At 45.7% G+C, this 23,011-nt stretch overlaps 2 protein-coding genes across 6 annotated transcripts in view; one reads left to right on the top strand and one right to left on the bottom strand.

Annotated features, from left to right (window-relative positions):
- Positions 1-314: 314 nt before the first annotated feature.
- etv6 (ETS variant transcription factor 6) lies at positions 315-14,480 on the bottom strand. Of its 3 annotated transcripts, XR_015842015.1 has the most exons (9): positions 14,122-14,480; positions 11,583-11,712; positions 5,216-5,380; positions 3,518-3,652; positions 2,127-2,428; positions 1,832-2,055; positions 1,067-1,209; positions 871-971; positions 315-795 (listed from the first exon to the last, which is right to left on the bottom strand). XR_015842015.1 is itself a non-coding variant. In XM_088288187.1 (8 exons), the coding sequence occupies exons 1-8, from the start codon at positions 14,149-14,151 to the stop codon at positions 693-695; spliced, it is 1,404 nt and encodes a 467-aa protein (XP_088144313.1). In that variant the 5' UTR covers positions 14,152-14,480; the 3' UTR covers positions 315-692. The 3 variants fall into 3 exon arrangements, 2 of the variants coding, with proteins under 2 accessions (XP_088144313.1, XP_088144315.1); XM_088288187.1 differs by having other exon boundaries at positions 1,832-2,428; XM_088288189.1 differs by having other exon boundaries at positions 1,832-2,428; positions 11,583-11,709.
- A 2,236-nt stretch (positions 14,481-16,716) lies between these two features.
- Positions 16,717-23,011, top strand: part of syn3 (synapsin III) — a 54,176-nt gene continuing 47,881 nt past the window's right edge. For 2 of the 3 annotated variants that reach the window (XM_088289103.1, XM_088289101.1), the window contains exon 1: positions 18,045-18,201. The gene's annotated coding sequence lies outside the window, so the exon portion shown is untranslated. Of the gene's footprint in view, positions 16,932-18,044; positions 18,202-23,011 lie in introns of those variants that run through there. The other variant, XM_088289102.1, reaches the window with a different exon arrangement.

Genomic DNA, 23,011 nt, shown 5'->3' with positions numbered 1-23,011 from the left:
CACGTCCAATGTGAAAACCTCATTTATAAGTGTACATAATTGCCCAAATTAAAATAATCATTAAAAAACAACTCGCCTTGGTTATGTCAAAAAAAAAATCTGAACTAATTCTGAAGTACAAAAACATACATTTAAACATTAATCATTTGCAATTTTCCAAAGACTCAATGCGTTATTTAACATTTTATTTTCTGTATTAAAAAAGCCTCACATTAAATTGTACACGAGTGCCCTCAAGTGGACACCTTTTAAATTACACCACTCAACTTTTCCCCCCTCAATTCTTTCAAACCAAAATTCATAAAAAAGCCTAATTTGATCGAAAATTTTTATTCCATCGTCATATCATCACACACACACATACACACACACGCGCGCGCAATGCCACAGTATAATGCATGTGAATATGCCAAATAAAATTACAAAAAAAAAAAGCACAAAAAGTGATCGGCTTGCTTTTGCAGTTCACAAAAAAATATATATATTCAGCGCTGTCCATGAGGCAAATTAAAACTACAGTAAATTATCCAAAGGCATTTTTGGAAATATTTCATATCTCTGTATTGGGAACTGCCAATAGCAAATGCCCGAGACCTTTGAGGTTCCACGACGATTGTTCAAGCTGCTTCAAAAAAGGCATCGGCGGCTTTTGCAGTAGTAAAAGTTCACGGAACTCGCTTTCCCAGAGTTCCTCAGCACTCCTCTTTGATGTAAATTTGTTCGTATGTGTCGGACTCCAAGTGCTCCAGGCGGTCCGTCTGGCCGTTGACGATCTCGTCCGGGGTCTTCATGAACCTGGCCAACATGAGAGCCGTCGATTGGCACGTGCTTGTCATGATTAACAGAAAGACTACAGAAAGTGGTCATTACCTGAATAAAAGTCTTTGCCCGGGCTCTTTTCTGATAATGTTTAGCTTGTAGTAGTGTCTCAGTGCTCGTGACATCTTCTCATATGTCATGTTGGTCCTGTTCTGTAAGCCCGGAGAAATAAATGCAAGGTGTTCATCGTATCGTAATAGGATCTAAAATGCAGTCCAAAAAAAAAAAAAGTTTGCATGCTTTTTACCTTGTGGTTGCCCCACAGCCTGGCCAGACCATTGGGGTCCATGATGCGAAAGACTTTGTTCTCCGGGTCCTCCCAGCGGATGTAGTTCTCGTAGCGGCTGTCTGACAGGAGCTGGTAGACGTAATCCCACAGTAGCCGGCAGTCTGCCAGGAGAAAATATTACAACCGATGAGCAAGCAATTGAGGCCCAACAATTTTGAGAGGAGGCGCAGCTTGATTTTTCACAGTTGTCAAGGTACTAAATTCAAATTGACATGGCAATGCAGGAAAATGGCAATTTCCGAATTGCAAAGGTCACATGGGGGGGGGGGGGGGAAAGAAAAGTGAGAGAAAACTGCTTCATTTTGCTTTTTCATACATATTTTTCGGCCGATATTTTCATTTTTTTTTAGGTTCTCCTCCTCTAAAAGTTTGCGCAATCAGGATTTTACCATGTGTTGTAATTTGTGTTTCAGGAAAAATTTACAATAAAAAAAAAAATTATTGTTATTATTTACAATATGTTATATCATAAATGTGATGTGCAAGAGAAAAAAATGCACAAACCAAATCTAGAAATTAAAAAAAAAAAGCGTTGACCAGTATTCTTTTTCCAAAACCATTTGCTAGCCCATTCAAAAATAAACCTCCGTTTCAAAAGGCCTTGACAAGTTCCCATCATAGAATATTTTGCAACCACTTCCTCACTGTAAGTTACTTGAAAGGTTTTCATAAATTTATCAGAAGGCGTCCGCCCCGTTTGGATTCCGGCGGAAGGCAATTTACCGGCTATCCGCCCGATGGGCATTTGGTAATCCTCCGGCGGGGACACGGGCATGAGGAAGTTCCTGTAGAGTGCCTCCTCCTGATTCTGGAGAAGATGCTGAGGCATCGATTGGTGGGTCGGCGTCATCTGATGAGTCCGCTCGACTTTCACCTCGCGCCCGTTCTCCATATTCGTGCCGCGGCTGTGCCTGAAGTCCAAGGCGGTCCCGCCGCCGCCGCCGCTCCTGCTCGTGTTCGGGTACGCGGGGTTCATGATGGTGCCGGGCATGAGCTGGATGACTCGAGGCGGACCCACCTCCTGGCCGCCGGGGCTGCCCATGCACGGCGCCTCCTTGGGGCTGCCGCAGCGGCCGTTGGGGGCGCTCGGGGAAACGGGCAGAGGGTACGTGTCCTCGGGCAAGTGGTGGTTGCTGTCGGGCAGCTGGGAGAAGGCCTGGATGTGGTCCTTGGCGGCGGCTTGCTGGTGGTTTGGATCGGGGGGAGATTGCCGCGGCGGCGGGTGGTGAGGCGAGCGGGAGCGGGAGCGGTGTCGCAGCTCAATGGTCGGCGGGTGCTGGGGGACGGGTTCTGTCGCGCATGGCGCCCGTCGTACCGTTTCTGTAGGGAGGGCAGACGACAGCGAGGTGAACATCCGAGCAGCGGCGCTGACATTTGGGTCAATGCGGTGTGGCAATTTGTCAGCAAACTCGGATCGTTATCGTCAGAACAACGCGAGATAATTGCTACGACTGCGCAACGTAGTGATTCGTTTCGCTTCAGGGAAGGGCTGTGCGCGATCCAAACGACAGGTTTGTGTGTGGAAACTTCTTTGTGTTTACACCAGGCATTGGTGCCCAAAAAAAAAAAAAAAATTGGCTCGCCAAACAACTATTGACGGCTGCTTTTGTTTATGCTCATTTAGTTTGTCACATCATCCCCGTCCTTACGTGATTCCAAAAAAAATTACAATATGACCTGATACTCTTTAATGGAGATTCACTTTTTGGGCTTATATGAACCATTCTGATCAATTATTTAATTTTTTAATTATTCCCACAATATTGCGAGGAAAACAATTGAAAATGTATTTTTTGTTAACATACAGAAGCAACGCATTCAAATGTCAAATCTTATTTCTCTGAGTGAAAAAAATAATGGCTGACCGAAACATTTTGTTTTATTTCAACAAGTTGTGCGATTTTAAATTGGATTCATTGTTGAAACCAAGTTACATGGGATTAAATGTGCGATCTGGTGAGAAAAAACAAAGAGCAATTGAAAAGTCTTTTTGTGAGTGTCCACTAGGTGTCACTGTTACCCCAAAGTCATTTGCTCCCCCAAACACCTTCGTGGCGCCAAAGTTGCACAGTTTGTGCGCACCATTTTGTTGCAATAAAACACCCTCCGCAAATAAATAAGCCAGTAGCTATTTTCCAAGAGACATTGGTTCCACTTTCCTGTCGCGCGTTGAAACGCGACAGCATTTCCTTGTGGAACAGGTTTCACAATGGCCAAGTCCTTTTTATTTATTTTTTTTTGCGCCAACTCTCGTGTGTTTTTTGGCTTCCAAATCGCATTGCTTCACACCAGTGCCAGAAAACGGCATCAGTTATTAACGTTTGGAATGGTGACGATGAGTGCCAGTCAGACGTGTTTGGAATTACAGCGTGTCTGACCGCAAGAATGTACACTGACGCGGGCGCTGACCTTCGAGCTTCAGGTGCTGCGACGAGCTCTCGGGCAGCAGGTGGAAGGAGTTTCCCGGGAAGTAACCGGAGGGATAGAAGACGTGGGGTTTCCTCTGCTTCAGGGTGTGCTGCAGCAGTTCGTATAAAACGTCACCTGCAGGGAAAGAAAAAACAAATTAGAAAAAAGGGAAGCCGCGACTGCAGATTTCTAAGGAAGACGACGACTTCTTCGTGATTTCCAGGCAGCACGAAACTTGAGCAATAGTGGAAGAATCACAATACTCCCTGTTCAGTTTTACGCGATATTATTTTTGGGATTATTAAATGAAATTTCAGATTTGGTGGGACAATCTGTGAGCCGACCACTTCACCGGACAATTACTTTCTTCATTTAAAATGCTTTTGTTTTGCAGGCCTTACCTTCCGCCTCTTTCACTTTCTCCCTTCAGTCTCCACTTCAGGGGTTATAAAATGCATACTCGATTGGGTTAAGGTCCGGTGATTGACCTGGCCACTGTTGTGTCCTCATGTATTATTTTTCCGTAACTCGCCAAACAAAAGTGACTTGGAGACTTCCCAATTCATTCCCGCTGGGACCATCATGAGTTCCGTCGACAACAAGACGAGTCAGCCCGTTGCAAATTGTCATCCTAGCGCGCAATCTTGACTCAAGTTGTCTTTGTTTGAACCGAGAACTAAATGCGACCGAACATCCTTTTTTTTTTCAAGGCCGTCATTCTCCTTGTACAATTTCGGGGACAAAGCCGAAACAGGAAGTTCCCTCAATGATTAACAGCGTGGTGTTTACATATGACGGCGGCCAAATGGGATCAAAACAGGTTTAACAAATAACTTCGCATCAAGAAGAAGGAACACCCTGATAATGTTTGACGGCTCTGAAAAAAAAAAAGCGCTTTTACCTTAACAAGGAAATGAGACTCATAAAGGAAGTGATGGTGGACACACACACACACACCCCCCCCACACACACACACGCATACACACTACTTTCAGTTCTCACTTTTAAGCGCGGTGAGTGTCAGTGCCCGGAAAATTGCTGCTTCCTGATTTAAGATTACATGGAAGGCTTGTAATTTGGAAATGCACCATGAAACAAAAATAATCGACACATTATCACTCAGAATTCCAAATTTGGCAGCGAGTGACGGGAGCGGAAGAAAATAAAAAGCGGCAATCAGTCGTCGGTTTATCGCTAGCCAACCTCATATTTTAGGTTCGGGAAACATTTCAAAGCCGGCGACACGTTACATGACGCGAGGGAGCAGGAAATTGGATTGTTTGTACTAAAGAACATCTTTCATCTTGACGTATCGCAAAATCATTTTTATTGCGCCGTGGACTTGATCGCACCTGCGTCATCGACTTGATTCTCAATTCCTGTTTCATATTGAAAAAAAAATCCAGCAGTCTGCTTGGACAACATTTTTGCTCTCGCCCACCCTGCTGTTGGTGTTGCCGGGGCGACAGTTGAGGTTCGTACTTCCTGATTAACCGTCCCCTCCCCCCCCTACTTCCTCCAACCTCCCCCCGCCCCCCTCCCTTTGCACGCTTGCTCAAATAGTGGAAGTTTGATGATGATTTGTCACTTCAGCTTTGTACTTTAATGGCTGTCAGATTTATAGCCCCGTTTATTCAAAGTGGCGTATTGTAAGTGGAACGGGCTGCATTTTCATTTCGGAAGAGAAAGGGGCGTTACCCGAGTGATGCGAGCGGTAGCGGAAGTCCTCCTTGGTGAGCAGCAGCAAGGCCTTTCCGTTCATCTGGAAGGAGCCGCTGGTGATTGGCCGCAGCGCAAACTCCTTCTCGGCCCATCGCAGCCACTGGGCCACGTCGTCTCTGCTCCAGAACACCGGCTGCAAACCTGCGGGGGGGGGGGAGAAGTCAGGAAAAAGGAGAACAAGCAACAATGTTGACGCAGAAAAAAAAAAAAAAAGGTTGAGTGAAGTCAACGCAGCGGGGAAGGAGGGGGGTGGCTGCCCGCGGAAGGAAGGAAGGAAGACGGAAGGGCCGGATGGTGAGGGGAGGGGGGGGGGGGGGGACAGGGGGGAGGGGGAGGGGGTGAGAGGGAGGAAGGAAGGAGGCAGAGGCAGTAAAGAGGATATTGAGGAAGTGGAGATAAAAGGAGGGAGCGATTACGGGAACGGCGGCGATAAAGAAAAGTCGCTCAGGCAGGGTGAGGAGGTTGGAATCAAAGATTCAAAGAGGATCGGTGGAAAACTAATAACGAAAAAGTTGCGCCATATGAAAACGAAGGCCAGATTTTGTAATAAAAACCCGCGGAGGGAACAGGAAGCGATGTATCTCGACAAAAGTCGAAAAAATATTGTGACGCGCTAGTGCGCATGTTTGCGCAGCAAAGCCCGGTAGGCGGCCGCGGGTCACGGGGTCAGGGCCGCCGCATGCTCACTCCGGGCCCGAAAAGCGAGCGGCGCTCTTCGCTCTGCCAAAAAAGCCCTCTTAGATCCGGTATGTCGGTCTCGGCCATCTGCGTAGAGCCCAAAGGAGGAAGTGCGAGGGGAGAGGAGGAAAAAAAAAAGGGGGGGGGGGGTAAAAAAAAAAAATCGAAATCAAAACCTGTCCCGCAACATGATTCGGCAGGAAGTCATCCACAGCTCGAGCTTTGTTTCAGCAAAGGAAACTTCCAACGTTAGCAAGTTGATTGAGCGAAAAAAATAAATAAAACAAAAGGCGAGAGTTGCCGCAAAGATGTTCAACGAGGAGGGAAAGACAAACACGAGAGGAAACCGATACTAGGCCGGAGCGCGCCTGAAGTTCAGAGTGGGGGCATGGCGTCTATTCTGGGATGTCACGTAACATATAACCACGGCGACGGAGGAGAGGCTCAGATTGGCTCAATCCAAAGTCATTTTCATTCCATTCCGCAAAATGATTGCCGCCACACAGTCGAAGCGGTTCCGATGCAAAATAAATGCAAATGGAAAAATTGCGACTTTGTTCACGATCTTCCAGTTAGGCTCCATTGGCATCAGTCTGTCATTTTTTTATTTCGATTTAATTTTTGACGCAGTTGCCAATTCTGATATTCGGCAGCTTAACGTGGGCCGCCGATCCTTGCGATGACGCATGCGAGTTTCCCCTCGGTGGCGTGTCGGGGCCCCCGCGCCGAACGCGCGTGCAGATGCAGAGGCGCGCTGGTTGCCGAGGCAACGCCCCAGCGCCCGGGGGACGAAGGAGAGGACGGGCGCGATGAGCTCACCGCTATCTCGTTTCGTCGGCGTACGGAAGCGCTTGCTCGACTTTGCCGCTTGGCAGCCAGACGGGTTAATGAGGAGCTTAAAGTTCTCGTCGTACCGCCGAGCGCTATTCGTCACTGGACCGTACTGGATGTTCAATCAGTCAGAAATTGCGGCAAGAGTGGACCGAAGTGACAAGAGCAGTTGTACCCCTCAAGGCTCATTTCTGCTCGATATTGGAGTTTCAGAGTGTCAGTTTTATTGTGGGTCATTATAGTGGTGCTGATTTTCTTTTGGGGGGGGCGGGTCTAATGAAAACATGATAGCATTTCTTTGCATTTACACAAAACTGTCGTCGCTTCCGAATAGGAATTGTCACTCAGACATCTACGAGTAAAAAAAAAAAAAAAAAAAAAAAAAAATGATCTTTGACGTCTTTAGCCGTCAATGGTAGTGAATGAGTTTAGGCAATTGGCATGGCACAAATAGCCCCCCCCCGCACCTCCCACGCTTGTACTCAACGTGCCACATGTGCCTTGGTCGTCGTGGTGCGAAGCGACTTCGGTTAAATAAATAAAAAAACAAACGCGGCTCTATCAGCAAAGCTGGGACTTTGCTCCAAACTCTGTACTTTAGTAAATGTTTGCCTTCCCTCTCGAAATCGAGGGGGAATAAGTAGGCCCTGCCGTGACTTTGTGACACTCTGGACATGTGGCGAGTCATTTGCTCACCGGCGTACGTCCCCACTTTGCTCGTTCCGTCCATACACGCATTCACCAACGTGCACTTTAACCCCCGCCGCCCCCCCGCCCCTCCCTCCCTCAGCCCCCTTGTGTCAAAAGCACGCTCTTTAAAGCGTCGTCCTTTCTCCTCTTCCCTCGCCAGCAGGCATGTGCTTGTCCCCATCCAGCGGGACTGGACTGCAGCCAGTCCAAACAAACATAAAACACATCATCAATCACACGGCGCTTTTATGGCCAGGAAGTAGCACGACCTGTTCCTGATTGTTTGTTGTCAAGAACTCGGAGCAAGCCAGCTCTTGCAACTCTTCCTTTTGTTCACTTTTCTTCCACCCCCCCCCCCCCCCCCCCAACACACACACACACACACACACAACGCTTGATATACTTGCAAACTATGTCAAAGTCTTGCCTGTTTCCGCCCCCCCAGCAGTGATTATGTGCCGTGTTAAACCCGAGTCAGCATTTTGTGCAGCACCTTAACATATATTTGATCTCATTCAAACGACAATTTTAGCGAAAGGACTTGTAGCTAGTGGCAACTCGCTTGAGATCGAAGCAGTTTAGCTTCCCGAGTTAGTGATGCCCGAATGACGATGACGATTCAGTTTTGGAGAAAGCCGCGTTTAAAATACGCAAGGTTGGTCAAAAGTCAAAATATATTTTTCCGTCTACTGCGACTAATGACAAGAAATAAAATTCTGAAGCAGTATCGGGCTGGTGTGGAAGGAAGGAAGGCAGAGAAGTTGTTTTAAGCTCCGGAAGGAAGGATGTAAGGATGCATGAATAAAGGGAAGGGAGGAAAGAAAGGGAGGAAGGGCAAGAATTGAAAAAAAGTTGACAAGCGAGGGAAAAAAAATTGAAGGTGTGAGAGGAAAAAAGGCAGCAAAGTGGTCCGAAAAACAAGGAAGGGAGGAACAAAAAAAGACGGAAGGACGCAACAATAAAAAAGAAAAAGAAGCCAGAAAAAAATATATACTTACTAAAAAAATGAGTTTGTCAGATTAGTGTAGTCAAATCTTAATTAAGTCAATTATTTATTTTTAGAAATAATTGTTCAGCAAACCAACCGAAACCAAAATAAATATCCATCATTATCTGGAGTGGCAACGTCTAATTTTCTTCTGGTATCGTAAGCACAGAAAGTTGTTTGTATCGTGTAGCGTCAGTGTCAAAAAACTTCCTGTAAATCCTGTTCACTTTTGGTTTACCGCATGTAACGCGACAGCAAAGTCTGCTTATTACTGTCGCTCTTTGCCGGCTATGAAAAAAAATGGATTCGGACCGCCGCTAAGTCAGGAAAAGCTGGCGGTACGCTTTTAATTAAAAAAAAAAATAAATAAATAAATAAAAAAGGCCTTTTTTTTTTTTTTTGCAAAAATTTGATTCATCACATTTAGCGTTGAGTGTATTCAATGGGAAGTTCGCCCCCCCCCCCTGCACCCCCCCCCCCCTTTTGAAAACATCATGCGGAGTGTGTCGCGAACAGGAAGCGAAAGGGGGCTGCATTCAGCTCGCTCTCTGGCATGTGAGAACAGTTTCCCTTTCAGAGGAGACGAGCGAGCCAGCGAGTTAAAACGCACGCTCGTGCACACACACACACACACACACACACACAACAACAACAACATTTATTCAGGAAGCTCTGTCTGCCCACTCAGGAAATTCCTGAGGACAAGAGCTGCTTCCAGGGGCAGGAAATTTCCCCTCAGAAACGCACGCGCAAAACCCACCCCGGTGAAGTCCAACGTGCGACATACAAAAAAAAAAAGAGAGCAAAAGGGCATTCGGTGGTGCAAATTGATGTGCTGTAATGTGGTTAGTCACCGCTTACACCTACACATGCTTTACACAAATATTCACTCATCCGCCCACGCGGACACGCATGTCTCGAGCACGCACACACGCCACGGCAACAGGCAGTCTTGTTGCCATGGACGACACTTTAATCAGGATCTTTGTTGCACTTTCTCCTTTGCACAATTCAAAGTTGAGACACAAACCAATCGAAGGCCTGATTTAGCGTCATTGCGTCACGATCGAGATGTGAACCTTCGAGATATGGATATCGGAAATGAAGACGATATCGCTCGTGGGTTTTCCCGCGCCGAGCGCATGCCGCCGATCAAGTTTGGCGGTGACTGACAGCTAAAGCCAGGCGAGCGCGCAGAGACACAAACGAGAGATCCATTTCCGTGTCACAAGCGAGGGAGACACAGCCCTCAAGCCACACAAATACGGGGAATACAGTACACGCATCGCGCTTCACAAAAATACTTAACCATGTTTCGAATTTAAAACAGTAAAATCATGTCGTTAAATCGTCCCATTCGATTTACGTTACTCGTGATTATCGCCCTCGTACTGTTTCCATAGCAACCTGTGTTTTCCTTTATGTTCCTTTCCTAACTTTTTGTGCGTTAAAAAAAAAAAATTATTAATTAGTAATTTAGTGGCTAACTTTTGCCGATGGTCCGGTCCAAGTCGGGTTCGGAAGCGGCGTGCCTTGTGTGCCTTCGCACTGACTCTACATTATTATTTAAGTCAAGTCACTAATGTGTGGACAAATGGATTGAAAATAAATACATAAAAATACATGGAGGGAGGACCTTTAACTCATTTACTGCCATTGACGGATAAAGACGTCAAAGATCCCTTTTTTTTTTTTTTTTACACAGCTGGTAGTGAATGAGTTAAAAAAAAATAATCGCTATCAAACCGCAATTGCGATATTGAGGCGGGGAAAAAAAATATCGTTCAGATCGACCTTAGCACTCATAGATGGAATTCAACAGTCATTCATCGAAGTATCTTCTTTTAATTGAGCAGTTTGCGGTGCCTTATAGGGTTAATAATACCGCTATGAGCTTTCTGGAGCAGTGACTCGACCCCCCCGCCCCCGCCCCTCCTCATCTAATCCACTTCCTCCCCAGGAAATGGAGAAGGCGGATTTCTGCGCACACTGCAATTTCCTCCCTCATTCTTTCTCTTTCTGTCTTTTTTTTTTTTCTATTTTAACCCCTCCCACCCCCCCACCCCCTCCTCTTCTCCTCTCCTCTCTTCCATGACTCTCGCGGACGCCTCATTTCCCGCCGCACGCATGTTGTTTGCATAGGAAAGACGAGCGGAGGTGTTGGGCTGGCCAAAAAAGCACCCATCATTTCCTGCCGGAACCGCGTTTCAGATGCGACCGCGGCAATCTTCCGCCAAAGCATGCGGAAGTGACCCATCGCTTTAACCTGACAGGAAACTGAAGCAAAAAAAAAACCCTTCTTCCGTTTTTTTTCTTTTTTTTTTTCTTTCCTCTTCCAAAACAAAACTTGAAGACGTTACTGTGAATGTCATCCAACGGCCTGACAAACATCCCCCAGCTCAACACGTTCACGAAAATAATAAATCGCAGACGGCACTTCTGTAAACTCGCTCTTCTCCAATCGCAGCCACGTCGTTAGCGCTGGCGGTGCATTTCTCCGCGCTACCCGTTCGAACGACACGTGCACACAAGTGCACGCTCATTTAATAAATAAAAAAATGCTTCCTCAATGTCAGTTTGATGTGCGTTGAACTATGATGCCTTGGGTTACAATTTACAATTACTACTTCCTTGAATGTTGGGACGCAATAGCTTATTACAGCCTGAACGTTAGGTTGCTTTGTTGATACTGTAGGATAATAAACTAAAAAAAAAAAAAACAATTAAAATAATTTTGTGGACATATAATGTGGCCTATGGCTGTGGGGCGTCGGATATGCTGATCTTATGGAAATCAAAAGTGTATTTAACAAGGATTATTTTCCTATTAACGCATTCAAGTCTTTAGCCGTATTGACGTTTCTCTACTGGTTTATCGACCTTAGTAACTGCCGATATCCCGTCCATAAAAAAAAATTAAATTACAAAAAATTCACGTTCATGTGCCATATTTTTCTGAATGAATCATTAACTTATTTTTTTTCCCTCCAATCAAACACAGTTTTCATGTTTAAACTGAAGTTGTACTTAAAACGTTTACTCAGCGTTTTTTTTTTTTTGGGGGGGGGGCGCACGTGACACATGTTCCGAGGATCTTCAAATCCAGCACGGCTATGTTTGTGGACGTGTGTGTGTGTGTGTGTGTGCGAGACTCACGCAGGTGTGCGGGCAGCCTGGCAGGCCTGTCCTCCATTCGGCTGGCTGGCCTGGCGGCGGGGGCATGGACGGGGGAGGAAGTGGAGTTTGGCAGCGGGTTCGCGGAAGGACTGAAAGAGCGCCTCTCCTGCTATGAATAGACAGAGACACAAAAGCCAGGCTCACAAAACGTGCCAAGCCCACCACCGGCCCTCAACCCAAACAGCCCCCCCCCCCCCCCTCCTCTCCCAACACACACACACACTTGGCTCGCCTTGCCTCCATACCTCCTGATAGATAGCCACGCCATTTTTTTTTACACGGTAACAAATGCACTGCAAGGTAAACAATGTTGCTGAGTCAGTCAAAATAAGACATAAAGTAAACATACGTTATTTGGTCAATTAAATAACGTCATATTGGAATAATTGAATAGTCATGTGCTCACCGGGCACTTTTTGTTTCGGAAATATTGCGAGCTGTCATTTTGAAGAGCACTGCATCATGCCGACGAATGCCCCGATCCCGATTTGGGTACTCCGATACCAAGTAACAGATACTTGATGACAATGCTGTGACGTATCGCAAGTGGCGAAACTGTATTCGAATCAAATATAGTTCAAAAGCTTTCCCTGGGCATGGCAAGTCAAACGGAAGATTTTTTTTTAGAGTCACAACTTGCCATGAAGGACATTTGAACATATTATTCAATCGTTTTTCACACATTTCACTTTTAATGGAGTTGTGTGGTGTCAGTCTAAACACCAGGGGGCGCCATGTCAAAAGGGAGATAAGGGACGTCAGGATGCTGTTTCCATCTGTGTATTAACTCTCCGTAAAACACCGCGCAAAGTGGGCCAAACTAAATCCAATGCTGCTTCTTGAGAAAAGTAAATTCTAAGATGCCATCATTTGAAGTCAGCCTAAAAACATTTTGTGTTCCTCCCATTTTGGGCTCCGGAAATCACGTCAGGCTGGTAAGGTGGTATCGGTGTATTTTTTTTTTAACCGATTGTTGTGGATGTTTTCTGGCTTTATGGGCGTATTTGCCTTTCATTTTCACTTTTGACACTCGTCCATCGTGACAGGCGTCTGTCTTCACGGTGGGAGCCCTTTGAACCGCTTCAGGCTTTAGTCATGACACTTGTCATGGAAAACGCTCGCTTCCAAACAGTTCAACTGGACGCTCGGAGCAAGTGTTTACAAGTTCTCAGCGCTGCTTCTTCCAGATAGTTTCCCCTACGGAAAAGACCACCAAGACCACCGTGAAGAAGTCACGTATAAAATGTATTTCTTATTTTTTTCTCCTCTTGGGGCAAAGCGCGAGGCAGATGTGGCTCTTGAGCAGCATTGCTTTGGTTAGCTCACGAGCGTGTGGTTCCGTTTCTGAGCAAGAGCACAACAAGATGCCAACGTTTTTTTTTTTTGTTTTTTTTTTTAGAGGAAATGAAGCTCAGTTGTTGCTTCTTCCCGCCGCCTGCTGTCGGCTCTCAGTCACTTTTTGTGTGTGTGTGTGTGTGTGTGTGTGTGTGTGCACGCAGTAACTGAATGTACCAGGAATTTCCTGTGGAAGCCAAGAAGCAATCTTTCAGTCTTCCATTTCCTCTTTCATGCAGATCTTTTGCTAGACATCCAGACCTAATAACTTTTCTATCCGAGCGGCGAGGTGGGGGGGGGGGTAGTCATCTTGAGGGGGCGGGGACTTTTGGGGTCACCGAGCTTGCAATACAGCCACTGCAGAAACGGCATGCAAGTGACAGACGTGGGCTGTCAGACGATTACTCCCCACAATGACATCATGCTCGCTAATGACTCGCCATTACTCACTAATAGAAACACTTGAGGGGGGGGGTGCATTATCATGTTCATCCTGGATGGAGAGATTTTTGCAGCGTCGCTTAAATAAGTACATAAGTCACAAAAATATTGTAACCTGGTTCTGAGTGTGGGGCCGCATTTCACTTTTTTCTGGCGTTATTTCATCCTTGGCCACATGACAATAACAAGAAGAAAATATGTGCTGCATGACAATTCACGTAAATTATTTTTCAATAAATGCTCTTTGTAAAGACAGATTTGAGTATTGCTTTTGGATCGCGCAAGTGTTCCTAATGATTTGGCCGGATACCAATCTGTCCCCGCTTGTCGTAGCTGTGCCAACAATTCCTTATCTTGCTTGAATTGTTAAGCAACGACTTCAACTATGTTGTTGTCCCCCCCGATTGTGTCACGATGCCGTGGGCAACAAACCTCCCCGCGTGGAACGTTGACACAGTCCAGCTGTTAAACGTGGGCAACACGTGGTTTGTATTCTTTTTTTGGGGGGGACTTCAAAGCAGTCAAAGGCAGTTGCGATGTGAACGATTTTTTACGCGCAGATGCAAGCGCGCAGTTCCACGCGCTGGGGAGCAACAGATGAGCGTCCCCCACTTCCCCCCCCGCCCCCCAAACAAAAACAAAGCATACAAAAGCGATCCCGACGCGAAAACCCACGACGGAATACCCCCGCCCCCCCCTCCCCACTCGACCCCCGCCCCCGCGCGATGGTGCGCCTCGTTACCTTGGCTGCAGCCGTGGGGGGTTGAGACATGATCTCCCGTTAACTTCTCCTCTTCCACTTGTCCTCCTTTTTTTGGTTTAATCTCCCAAAAAGTGTTTATTCTAACTATGTGGTGGATTGCGTGGGCAAGTTGCCGTCACGCAAGCCCCGCCGTTGCTGCCGTGGCCTCTTCTTCTTCTTTCGCTTCTTCTCCTTCTGCTTCTATCTGCCGCAGCGCTCCATTGCTCAGCGCGGAAAAGAGACAAACTTCTTTTGTCTTGTCGCGTGTTTCCTTTTCACGTGTCGGCGGCGCGCACGTAAATAATCCCTTCCTGGAAGAGCGACGCGCGCGCACGCTCGCTCGCTCTCATTGATCCGGACGTGTGTAAAACGGCGAAATGACGTGGATTCCCAGCAGTGAGCCTTGCCCCCTTTTAAAGGGAAACAGCCACGCGCACGGTTGCATTTCGGTTTCAGTTAGACAAGCAGGATGAAGAGTTGCAGTGCAGTAATAGCAAATGTTTTGCACGGGAATGTTCGTAGTCATAACTTGCCGTTCATGTGTAATAAGTCATGTTCGATACCACCAAGTTCGACATTCGTACTTGGTGCAAATACAACTTAAAAAGTCTTACATCTTTTTGTCTATATTTGTCTTTTGGATAAATATTAATATATGATCAACAGGGTAACAATCATCATTTTCTCCCTACACCACCGAATGAATGATGCCGTGCGCTCCTCTTCTGTCCATGACTCCGCCTCCTTGTTTTGGATGTTGTGGTTAAGCCTGAGGTGTTTTGCAATGTTTTTTTTTGTGTTGCCACAACTCCTTAGAAATATTACACAAACGAAAGTAGATTTTCAAGCAGAATTGGACAGGTGTTAAAGGAAGGGAGAAAAGGGTCATGGGGGAAGCAGGAAGGTTGGAGGCAAGGAATCAGGTCAAGAAGACTGAAGCAAAAGCAGGTCTGTGCTGGAAGGATGATTCATGCATCTGTAAGGGTGCTTGCAGCAAAACTGCTGTGGCGGCAGGAAGGAAAGGAAAGAGGAAATGAAGGAAGGCCTAAAAGTAGGTTTCAGCCGAGGAAGGATGCAAAAAGAGAGAACAGGAAGGAGAAAAAAATTACCATTGAATAAAAAAAAATCAACCTTTTATATAAAATCAATTCATACAGTTGGAAAAATGCATTCAACAATTTTCTCCTTTTTGTTGAAACAATCTCGCAGCACTGTGGCTCCCCCTTGTGGCTGATATCGTAAACCGGAGACAGGCAATCTCGTCATGTAATATTTTGATGCAGCCACCATGAGCAAATCATTTTCTTGAGAAAGCCTCGAACTATCCATAACTGTGATTTAATAGAGCCTGAATATGCATTCCAATTATTTCAGTGTCTAATTGGTGGGCGTGATGTGTTCAGGTACCAGTAGGTAATTACAGTCAATTCAACATCCCGATAACAAGTAAACAAAAATCCTCGGTGATATGGCCCTGCTACAATTACGATCCAATTAATCAGGGAAAGGTGATATCAGACCAGTTGATAACGCTATCGCCAACGTTTATATAAGTCCCTGATTGAAGTACTCAAAAAGAAACCAAGCAGATAACCTGAGATACGTGCAACAGAAGCATTCGGCTGAAGCTATGCATGCTGACAACCCAGCTGATTTGCTCTAAAAATGGCCACTTAGACCGTCTGTGACATTTTGCAGGCGCGTCACAACCCCCCGAACGCCCCCCCCCCCCAGACTTTGTACACACACGCACCGAGTCGTGTTCACCGGCTGCATCTCCGAGGAACGGGATTAGCAGCGGCGTAGATTGATGCCAGATTGCTTTTAAATTGGTCATGCTCATATTTTGGGGTGGTTTGAAACACTTTTAGGCACGCATGGCAGGATTTGCTGAAATGGGCCCTTGTTTGCGATTTTCACCAAAGCTTGGCGTGAAACTCCTAGAATATTGATTTCTCATTGCACAATATCATCAATCTATATTCTAATCGATACCATTCCTCGCCTACGAGGCGATCCGTTAATAGAACTTGCGTTCGTTGACGTTTTATTGCCTTGCAGCACGAGCAAACTGCCGTTATGTGTTGCATTCTGCTGCTCTCTTGTCGCTTTTTTGTTTTACCCTGTATATCTGTTCATACATAAAAGAAAACATTCCAGGACTTTGGGGTGCTCTGTAGTCCACTGCCCACTCTTTCTTAAAAATAACCGCCAGCTAGTGGCAGCTAGACAAGTGTGGAGTCCGCGCCAGAGCCAAAACAACAGTGATATATTGCTGAAAAACAAGCCTGCAAGCCAAACGCATGCAACTACCCCCAAAAAAATAAAAAATAAAATAAAATAAATAAATGACACCAGTAGGTATAATGTGTGGGTTTTATTAGGGCAAGAAAAAAAATATTTTTCAAAAAGAAATCTAATGGATTTGCCTGCCTCTGTCATGACTTTGTTTTGTCTGGGCTGCCTGTGAAGACTGAAGGGTCCTGTGGGAAACGTAGCCTGCGGGATGCAACGGCGGCCCACCCAGTGACGGTAAATAAGCAGTGACAGTAACCAGCCGCAGCAGCGACTTCCTGTATGACGTGCGCCCGTGGCGGCTGGTGGGAAGCGACGCTCCCGCTGCCATGTCTGCAAAGATTCAGCAGTACGAACGTACGGCTTGTTTTCGTTTTGACACCGGAGACAACGTCGGTGTGCCTAATGATGTGTCCCGTGCGCGCTCTCACAGTTTCCCGCTGAGGCCGTGCTGTGTCTCCGCTTGGCCGGATGCAGATGTGGCCTGCCGTGATTGGCTGGCAACACACTTTGAGGTGAGGCCGTCTTCTCCCTTGCGAGGAGATGCTGCAGTGTACAAGGAAATGTCTAATTAGCGGGAAGCCGGACGGCAGCTTCTCATTAATGCGTAATGCATCCCCGACCCAAAGCAGCGACGTGCACGGCCAGTCACCGAATGTCGTGCAACACGAAGGGTGTGATGCAAAACACGCTTGTCGGTTTTCTATAGCGCTTATCTTGGTCACACTCACGGGTCATTTAGAGTGAGCCGGAGCCGCTATTCGAACCTCAAACCTCAATAGCATGATAACCACTTGTTCACTGCGCTGCGTTGGTATGAAATTTTATTTAATTGTTAATTGTGATACGCTAGCAGAGGATTGAATATTATGATTGCAATAATAAAGTCCTAAAATAATAATGACCAATAATGCATAGCAATGCATTATCCAAGTAACATTTTGTTAAATTGTTTCTTTTCAAAGTAATTTTAAAGCAACATACTTTTTACTTTTATGTCATTTTTTTCAACTCAAAAAGTCTTATTACTTGTATTTGCGATCCTTTTGTTTTTGTCACGTGACTCAGTTTCCCTTCGTTTGACTCCGTTTGGCCAATCAAACGGAACCGGCTCGTCACATGACTCAAAGTTTCAAAAGTGACTTCCAGACAATTTTTTTTGCAGGTCAAATTGCCTTATTTTTTTTTATTTTGGGAATATTTCTTGCTTTAGTTGATATTTTTTGGCTATTTGAAATTTACGATGACAAGAAAACGTCAAAGTACTCTTTAATTGTCATTTTTGACTGTTCCATCCATCCCTGCTCATTTTCCTTCCTTTCCAATCCCTCTGCTTCACGTTTTGGCCACCAGATGTCACTATTTCCTTCCTTTTTCACCATCACGGACATTCATTTTTCTTTTCATCAGACTTGTTTTATTTTGATATATACATATTTTTATACATATTAATTCCAGTAAAGCTACATAGTTAGTTTTCAATCACACGCTGTGTACATGTGATAACTACATCCCCAAATTGCCTTCTGTCCAATCAGCATTGAGGAGCTACTGCGGTAATGAACGCACCCCTCTTCTGTTTCCCGGCGTGCATTGCGAGGGAGGAGAGAGCAAGTGAGAGACAGAGAGAGAGCGAGAGAGAGAGAAGGTGGGGGGCTTGGCCGGGTTGCTTGGAATTACTAGGAGGATAGCAGAAGCAGCAGCGTCCCTAAAAAAAAAAAAAAAAAAAAAAAGAAAGAAAGAAGCAGAAGCAAGGGGTCTCTTTCGTCTCTGTCAAGCACTCAGGTAATTCTTTTTTTTCATTAATCGAGCTTCCTGTCGGGTGCTGCTCCATCTCACACAATGGAGCTATAAAAACACACCTTTGCATTCTCTGGAAGCACACCAGCATGACAGGAAATTGCTCCAAAGAGCGTGCACGGGCTAGCATGCTGCGTCCAGCTATTTAAACATTTTTTTTTTTTTTTGGGGGGGGGTGTGGGAGCAGATGTTCTGGGGTGATGGAAGGCGGCTTTCCGCAGGGATTCCCTCAACCTCGTCTGCAGCCTTCAGCCCAGTCACCGCTCGGCGCTGGTATCATGCCTAGGAAGGCAGGGGTGGGGTGGGGGGGGCTTACTATTAATTAACCAGTGTGTGGTGGCCACATGGACCCCCACCAGATGACAGTGAAGTCCATCTTCACAATTTAAGGCGGAAGCATGACAAACTGCACACCCTCCACTTTGCCGCGGCATTGAAAAGGGATTCTGTTATGTCATATTTGAAGTAAGTCATAAAATGGAGCGCGGGTAATAAAGTTTGGGGTGTCATGCTCGTGTTAAATGTGAGATGGACGCTTACTACTGATCCTAATTGACATCATCACCCCCCCCCCTCCCCTTCATTGTCCTCTGAATAAGCTTTTTGCTGAAAAACTCACCTATTTGCAGTTTTTCTGCTCAGAAGTATGTTGAAGTGTTGCATCTCCACTGAGAGACTTGCGGTACGTCTTTACATGTCGGGGAGGAGCTAAATTTAGTCTGGTTTGTTAGCGGAAGTTAGAGAGGCTTTACTGCATGAGTATGTACACTCACTTCTGGGGAATTTTTTTTTTTCATTTAATCTGGAAACATTTTGTGGTATTGTTACCATTCAAACTATTAACATTGGCAATTAGGAAGCTTTTTTTTTTTTTTTGCAATTGTCATCAATTAACGAAGCCACGGCTAATTTACAAAAATGAGTCTGGCGAGCAAAAGGACCACTTTGACGCTTCAGAGAAAAGCCGCAATGTAAGCAGAGCTGCAGTGTTCGCACAGTTCCAGTTCGTAAGCTAAGCATTAGCATCTGTTGCTATGACAATATTTGAAGCAACATTTGTTCTGCAGTGAACCGCCAAAAAAACAAAACAAATCTGCTCCGTGGGGGTCATTGGCTGTCAATCATATCAGGTGGAAGCGCAAAAGCCGGAATATGGATCATAACGACCCGGCACAGCCGACTAAATGGCTTGAATTATTTAGCAGGTGATCACGAGGAAGATCCAAGCATTGCCGGCGTAAACAATTATCTCGCTACTTTGTCTGCCACCAATGACACCAATTTTTCAGCATCATGATCATTTGATTAGGAGACGGACCTTTTTTTTTTTTCTTTCAATTCAGGTTATTAAGCGGCGCGACAAACGTGCACACGACCCAAACTTGAAATGGAGCTTTGGATCGATGCGCTAATTGTGTTTACGTGGGAGGGATTCGTCAATATTATGCTCGTCGTCCCGCAGAAATGAAATAGAGTTGCCAAGGAGACCGTTTTAAAAATTCGATTGTGTTATAAATATCATTTCTCAGTTGTGTGGACTTAATTTTTTTTTAGTTATCGTGTTATTATTCTTTAATATGCGATTATTTTATTCTAGGTTCTCTTTCCCATGTATCACAATTAACTTTTGAATGAACAAGTTTGTTGCTCGCAGACCTGCCGAATCTCTCCGGCGGTCCCTCGGTGGGTTTTCACACCTCATGCGTTCACATCTTAATGCGGCGACTGCAGCGAGAAGCACGGTGAGGTCACCCAGACGGATGACTCGGCTGTGCGACGGCGCCTCGAGTGTTCTGTCAGTGCAGTTGTCGGGGACGACTCGCCGAAAAGCCTCCGGAAGCAAAACAGGCAGAGAGAAAATCTCTGAAAAGATCCTTTTTTTTTTTTTTTTTTTTTTTTTTTTGGCGCTTCAGAAGTTGCGGACTGAAAATCACAATACAACTTGACGGCTTGTTGTTTTTCACACGCCGAAATAACAGCTCGCGGTCTCACAGTCGCCTCTGCGAGATTTGCTGTGATTCAAAATAAGCCGCAGACTTTCACACAACCGCCCGCGACAAACAGAACACGACTTCGAATAAGGACGACCCGCTTGTAGGAAATTGAGGATGTATCTTTTAAGCGCTCATTAATATCCCATGAGAAAATCTCAACTACTAATAAACCTCGACAAACGCTTTTCGATCGATTGCGTAACATCAAGGAGGTGTTAGATACGGCATGAGTCACAGCGTTCACGTCCCCGTTCTCTCGAGCGTGTCGCCGGGGCCGACTTCTGTCGCATGTCAGATCGTAAATGAGACGAGCGGCGAGGTTGCCAGGCGACCGCATCGCACCACCGCAGCCTGACGACTCTCATTCGCCACGAGCACTTCTAAGAGCCGCGCGGCGGGAAAGCCGGCGCTTTACGCAAGATAAAACCAGCAGGAAGTTGATGCTCATCCACCAAATCGGCTTTTTTGCCGCTTACTTAGCCTGACCGCATTTTCGTCTGAAGTGTCGCCGCCACGGCGAAAATGGACTCACGGCATTTTAACTCATTCAATCCATTAGACGTATATTTACATTTTCAAAATGGTAGTCCCTGCCTCCCAAAGACGTATTTATACGTTATAGCCTTTTTTTTAATTTATTTTATTAATTTTTTTTTTGGGGCGTCATAGCTCCATGTTTTTATCTTTAGAACACAATATTTTGCAGGCCTTACAAAATCAGTCAAAAAACAGAAAAATTGATTGAGGTGTTTCCTCTCGTGAAAACGGCTGGGAATAAATGAGTAAATGAAACCGTTTACTGATCTGAAATTAGGAACGATACGAATCTGATGCCTCAACTTGCCTTCGAGGTCCTACTAGGCCAGTGTTGCTTTAATTCCCGCCCACATACATGAATAAAAAATCCGCGCCGATTGTCTTAGTTCTTCAACATCTGTTTTGGAGTGGGCGGGCCTTGTTTGTTTTGTGCAATTAGCCAAAGTGCCCCAAGCAGGTCAGGCACGACTCTTGTCTCTCCACTTTTGCTTTTCTTCTCTAGAATCAAGCCACCCCTGCGCGCCCGCTGCTTCCACTCCTGAACCCGCAACTCAGACTGTCATGAATAATAAAAACCACGTTCGGCTGCTCCTGCTGTCGCTGGGGAAACACGCTGATTCCTTCTAAGCGTGTTATTACCTACCACTGGATGTGGGATTACCGCATACGATATGTTCACGGCCAGTTGCCCCAAGAGCCTGGAGATGATATTCAGTAAATATCCGCCTCGCAGATTTTCAGTTAGCTAATCAAGTCGAACTAGTAGGCTGCGTCTTGCCTCGCGCCCAAAGTCAGCTCTGACGAATCAGGACAAGCAATTTGGAAAATGGAAAGTTAAGATCTGTTAAGACCATACTTATATACTTATTTATTTGAGGGAGACATTTATTTGTTCATAGTGCTGCTTGTTAGCTTAGCATTGCAGCATGCTAGCTAGCATCCAGTGGTCAAGACCAATGGAAGATGTTGGGATTGCTAATTCTTTTCTCACAGGATTCACAAACTTTATAAATTCAGCTAGTGAAATTAACGCTAACAATGCTAATGCTAGCATATAATGTCAAACGCCACAGACGGGCTAGCAGAAATTAGCACCGCTTTAATTAGCATACATGTCACGCTGTCTTTTCACGTGCAGTGAAAATCTGCGCTTGAATAACTGCCAATGAGAGACTGCACGCCCCCAGAAAAGGTCACAAGACGCCGGCAATCTTGTGAAAGTAAATATGCACGACGGCCCTTTACGATCCTGCCGTGCGAGTTGAGGTTAACGATATAAATCGCTTCGGAGATCGCGAGTGGACATGAATTTACATGGCCGCCCGTCTCCGAGGGGAAATTAGTGTCACACTTTGAAACGGAAGGTCACGCGTCTCGCTCGGTTTCGATTATGCGAATCGAGCGGAGGATGGCAAGCGCGGGTCTCGTGCCGCGTCCGTTGTAATAATGCGATTGCTAAATAAGGAACGACGCCTACACGCAATGTTCATCTGCAGGCGTCTGGCAGTTTGGGGTGACACTACACTCTGCTCTTCCGTGTCATCAGTGAACAAAGACTGTCATTACTGCTGCACACCCCTCGCGTTATAAGGAAGCCATAGTCCAAAATAGATATATAATCCGAGGTCCACTTTCTCTTCTCTGCCGCTCATTGGAGTTTATAGGATGAATGCCATTTTTATTATTTTTTTTATTGCATAAACCTGCAATGGAGACCGCAACGCAAAAAATCCACTCACTCACCTTTCTCTGCCAGTGACGTTTAGTGACAGGCAGAACAATTACACGCTCTGCCAGGGCAGAAGGTACAAAAATAGATCTTCAGTGAGACTTTTCTGATCATAAAATGTGTGCTTTGACGCAATAAATGCTGGTAAGCAGTGCTGCGCAGGTGGACCAAAATTTGTCGCGCACAAAATGTTTTTAACAAATTAATGTTGCACTATTGGAAACATGCAAGTGAGTGCAATGATATATATATTTTTTTATTATAGAGTGCAATCACCGGAGCGTCAAATCATCATCAAAACTTCCCTCGTTTATTTTGAGCAAACTCACAATATAGGCAAAGATTGTACAACAGATCTTGCCCTAAAGCTGTTTCTCCATTTGCAACACCCCCAGATGGCGATACATCGTCCAGATGTAACATTTGCCAAATGTTGCGTTGTATAATGCAGGCTCGTTACAGACATTGCAAAAGACATAGCCCCCCCCCACCCCCCGGCACGCTGTAAGGCAAGTGCTTCCCTGTCATCCGCGTG

Source organism: Idiotropiscis lumnitzeri, chromosome 2 (assembly GCF_059441095.1).
Source record: "Idiotropiscis lumnitzeri isolate Australia: NSW breed Sydney's pygmy pipehorse chromosome 2, RoL_Ilum_1.0, whole genome shotgun sequence".
Lineage (NCBI taxonomy): Eukaryota > Metazoa > Chordata > Actinopteri > Syngnathiformes > Syngnathidae > Idiotropiscis > Idiotropiscis lumnitzeri.
The sequence above is the reverse complement of the archived record's forward strand: the minus strand, read 5'-3'. Positions and strand labels throughout refer to the sequence as shown.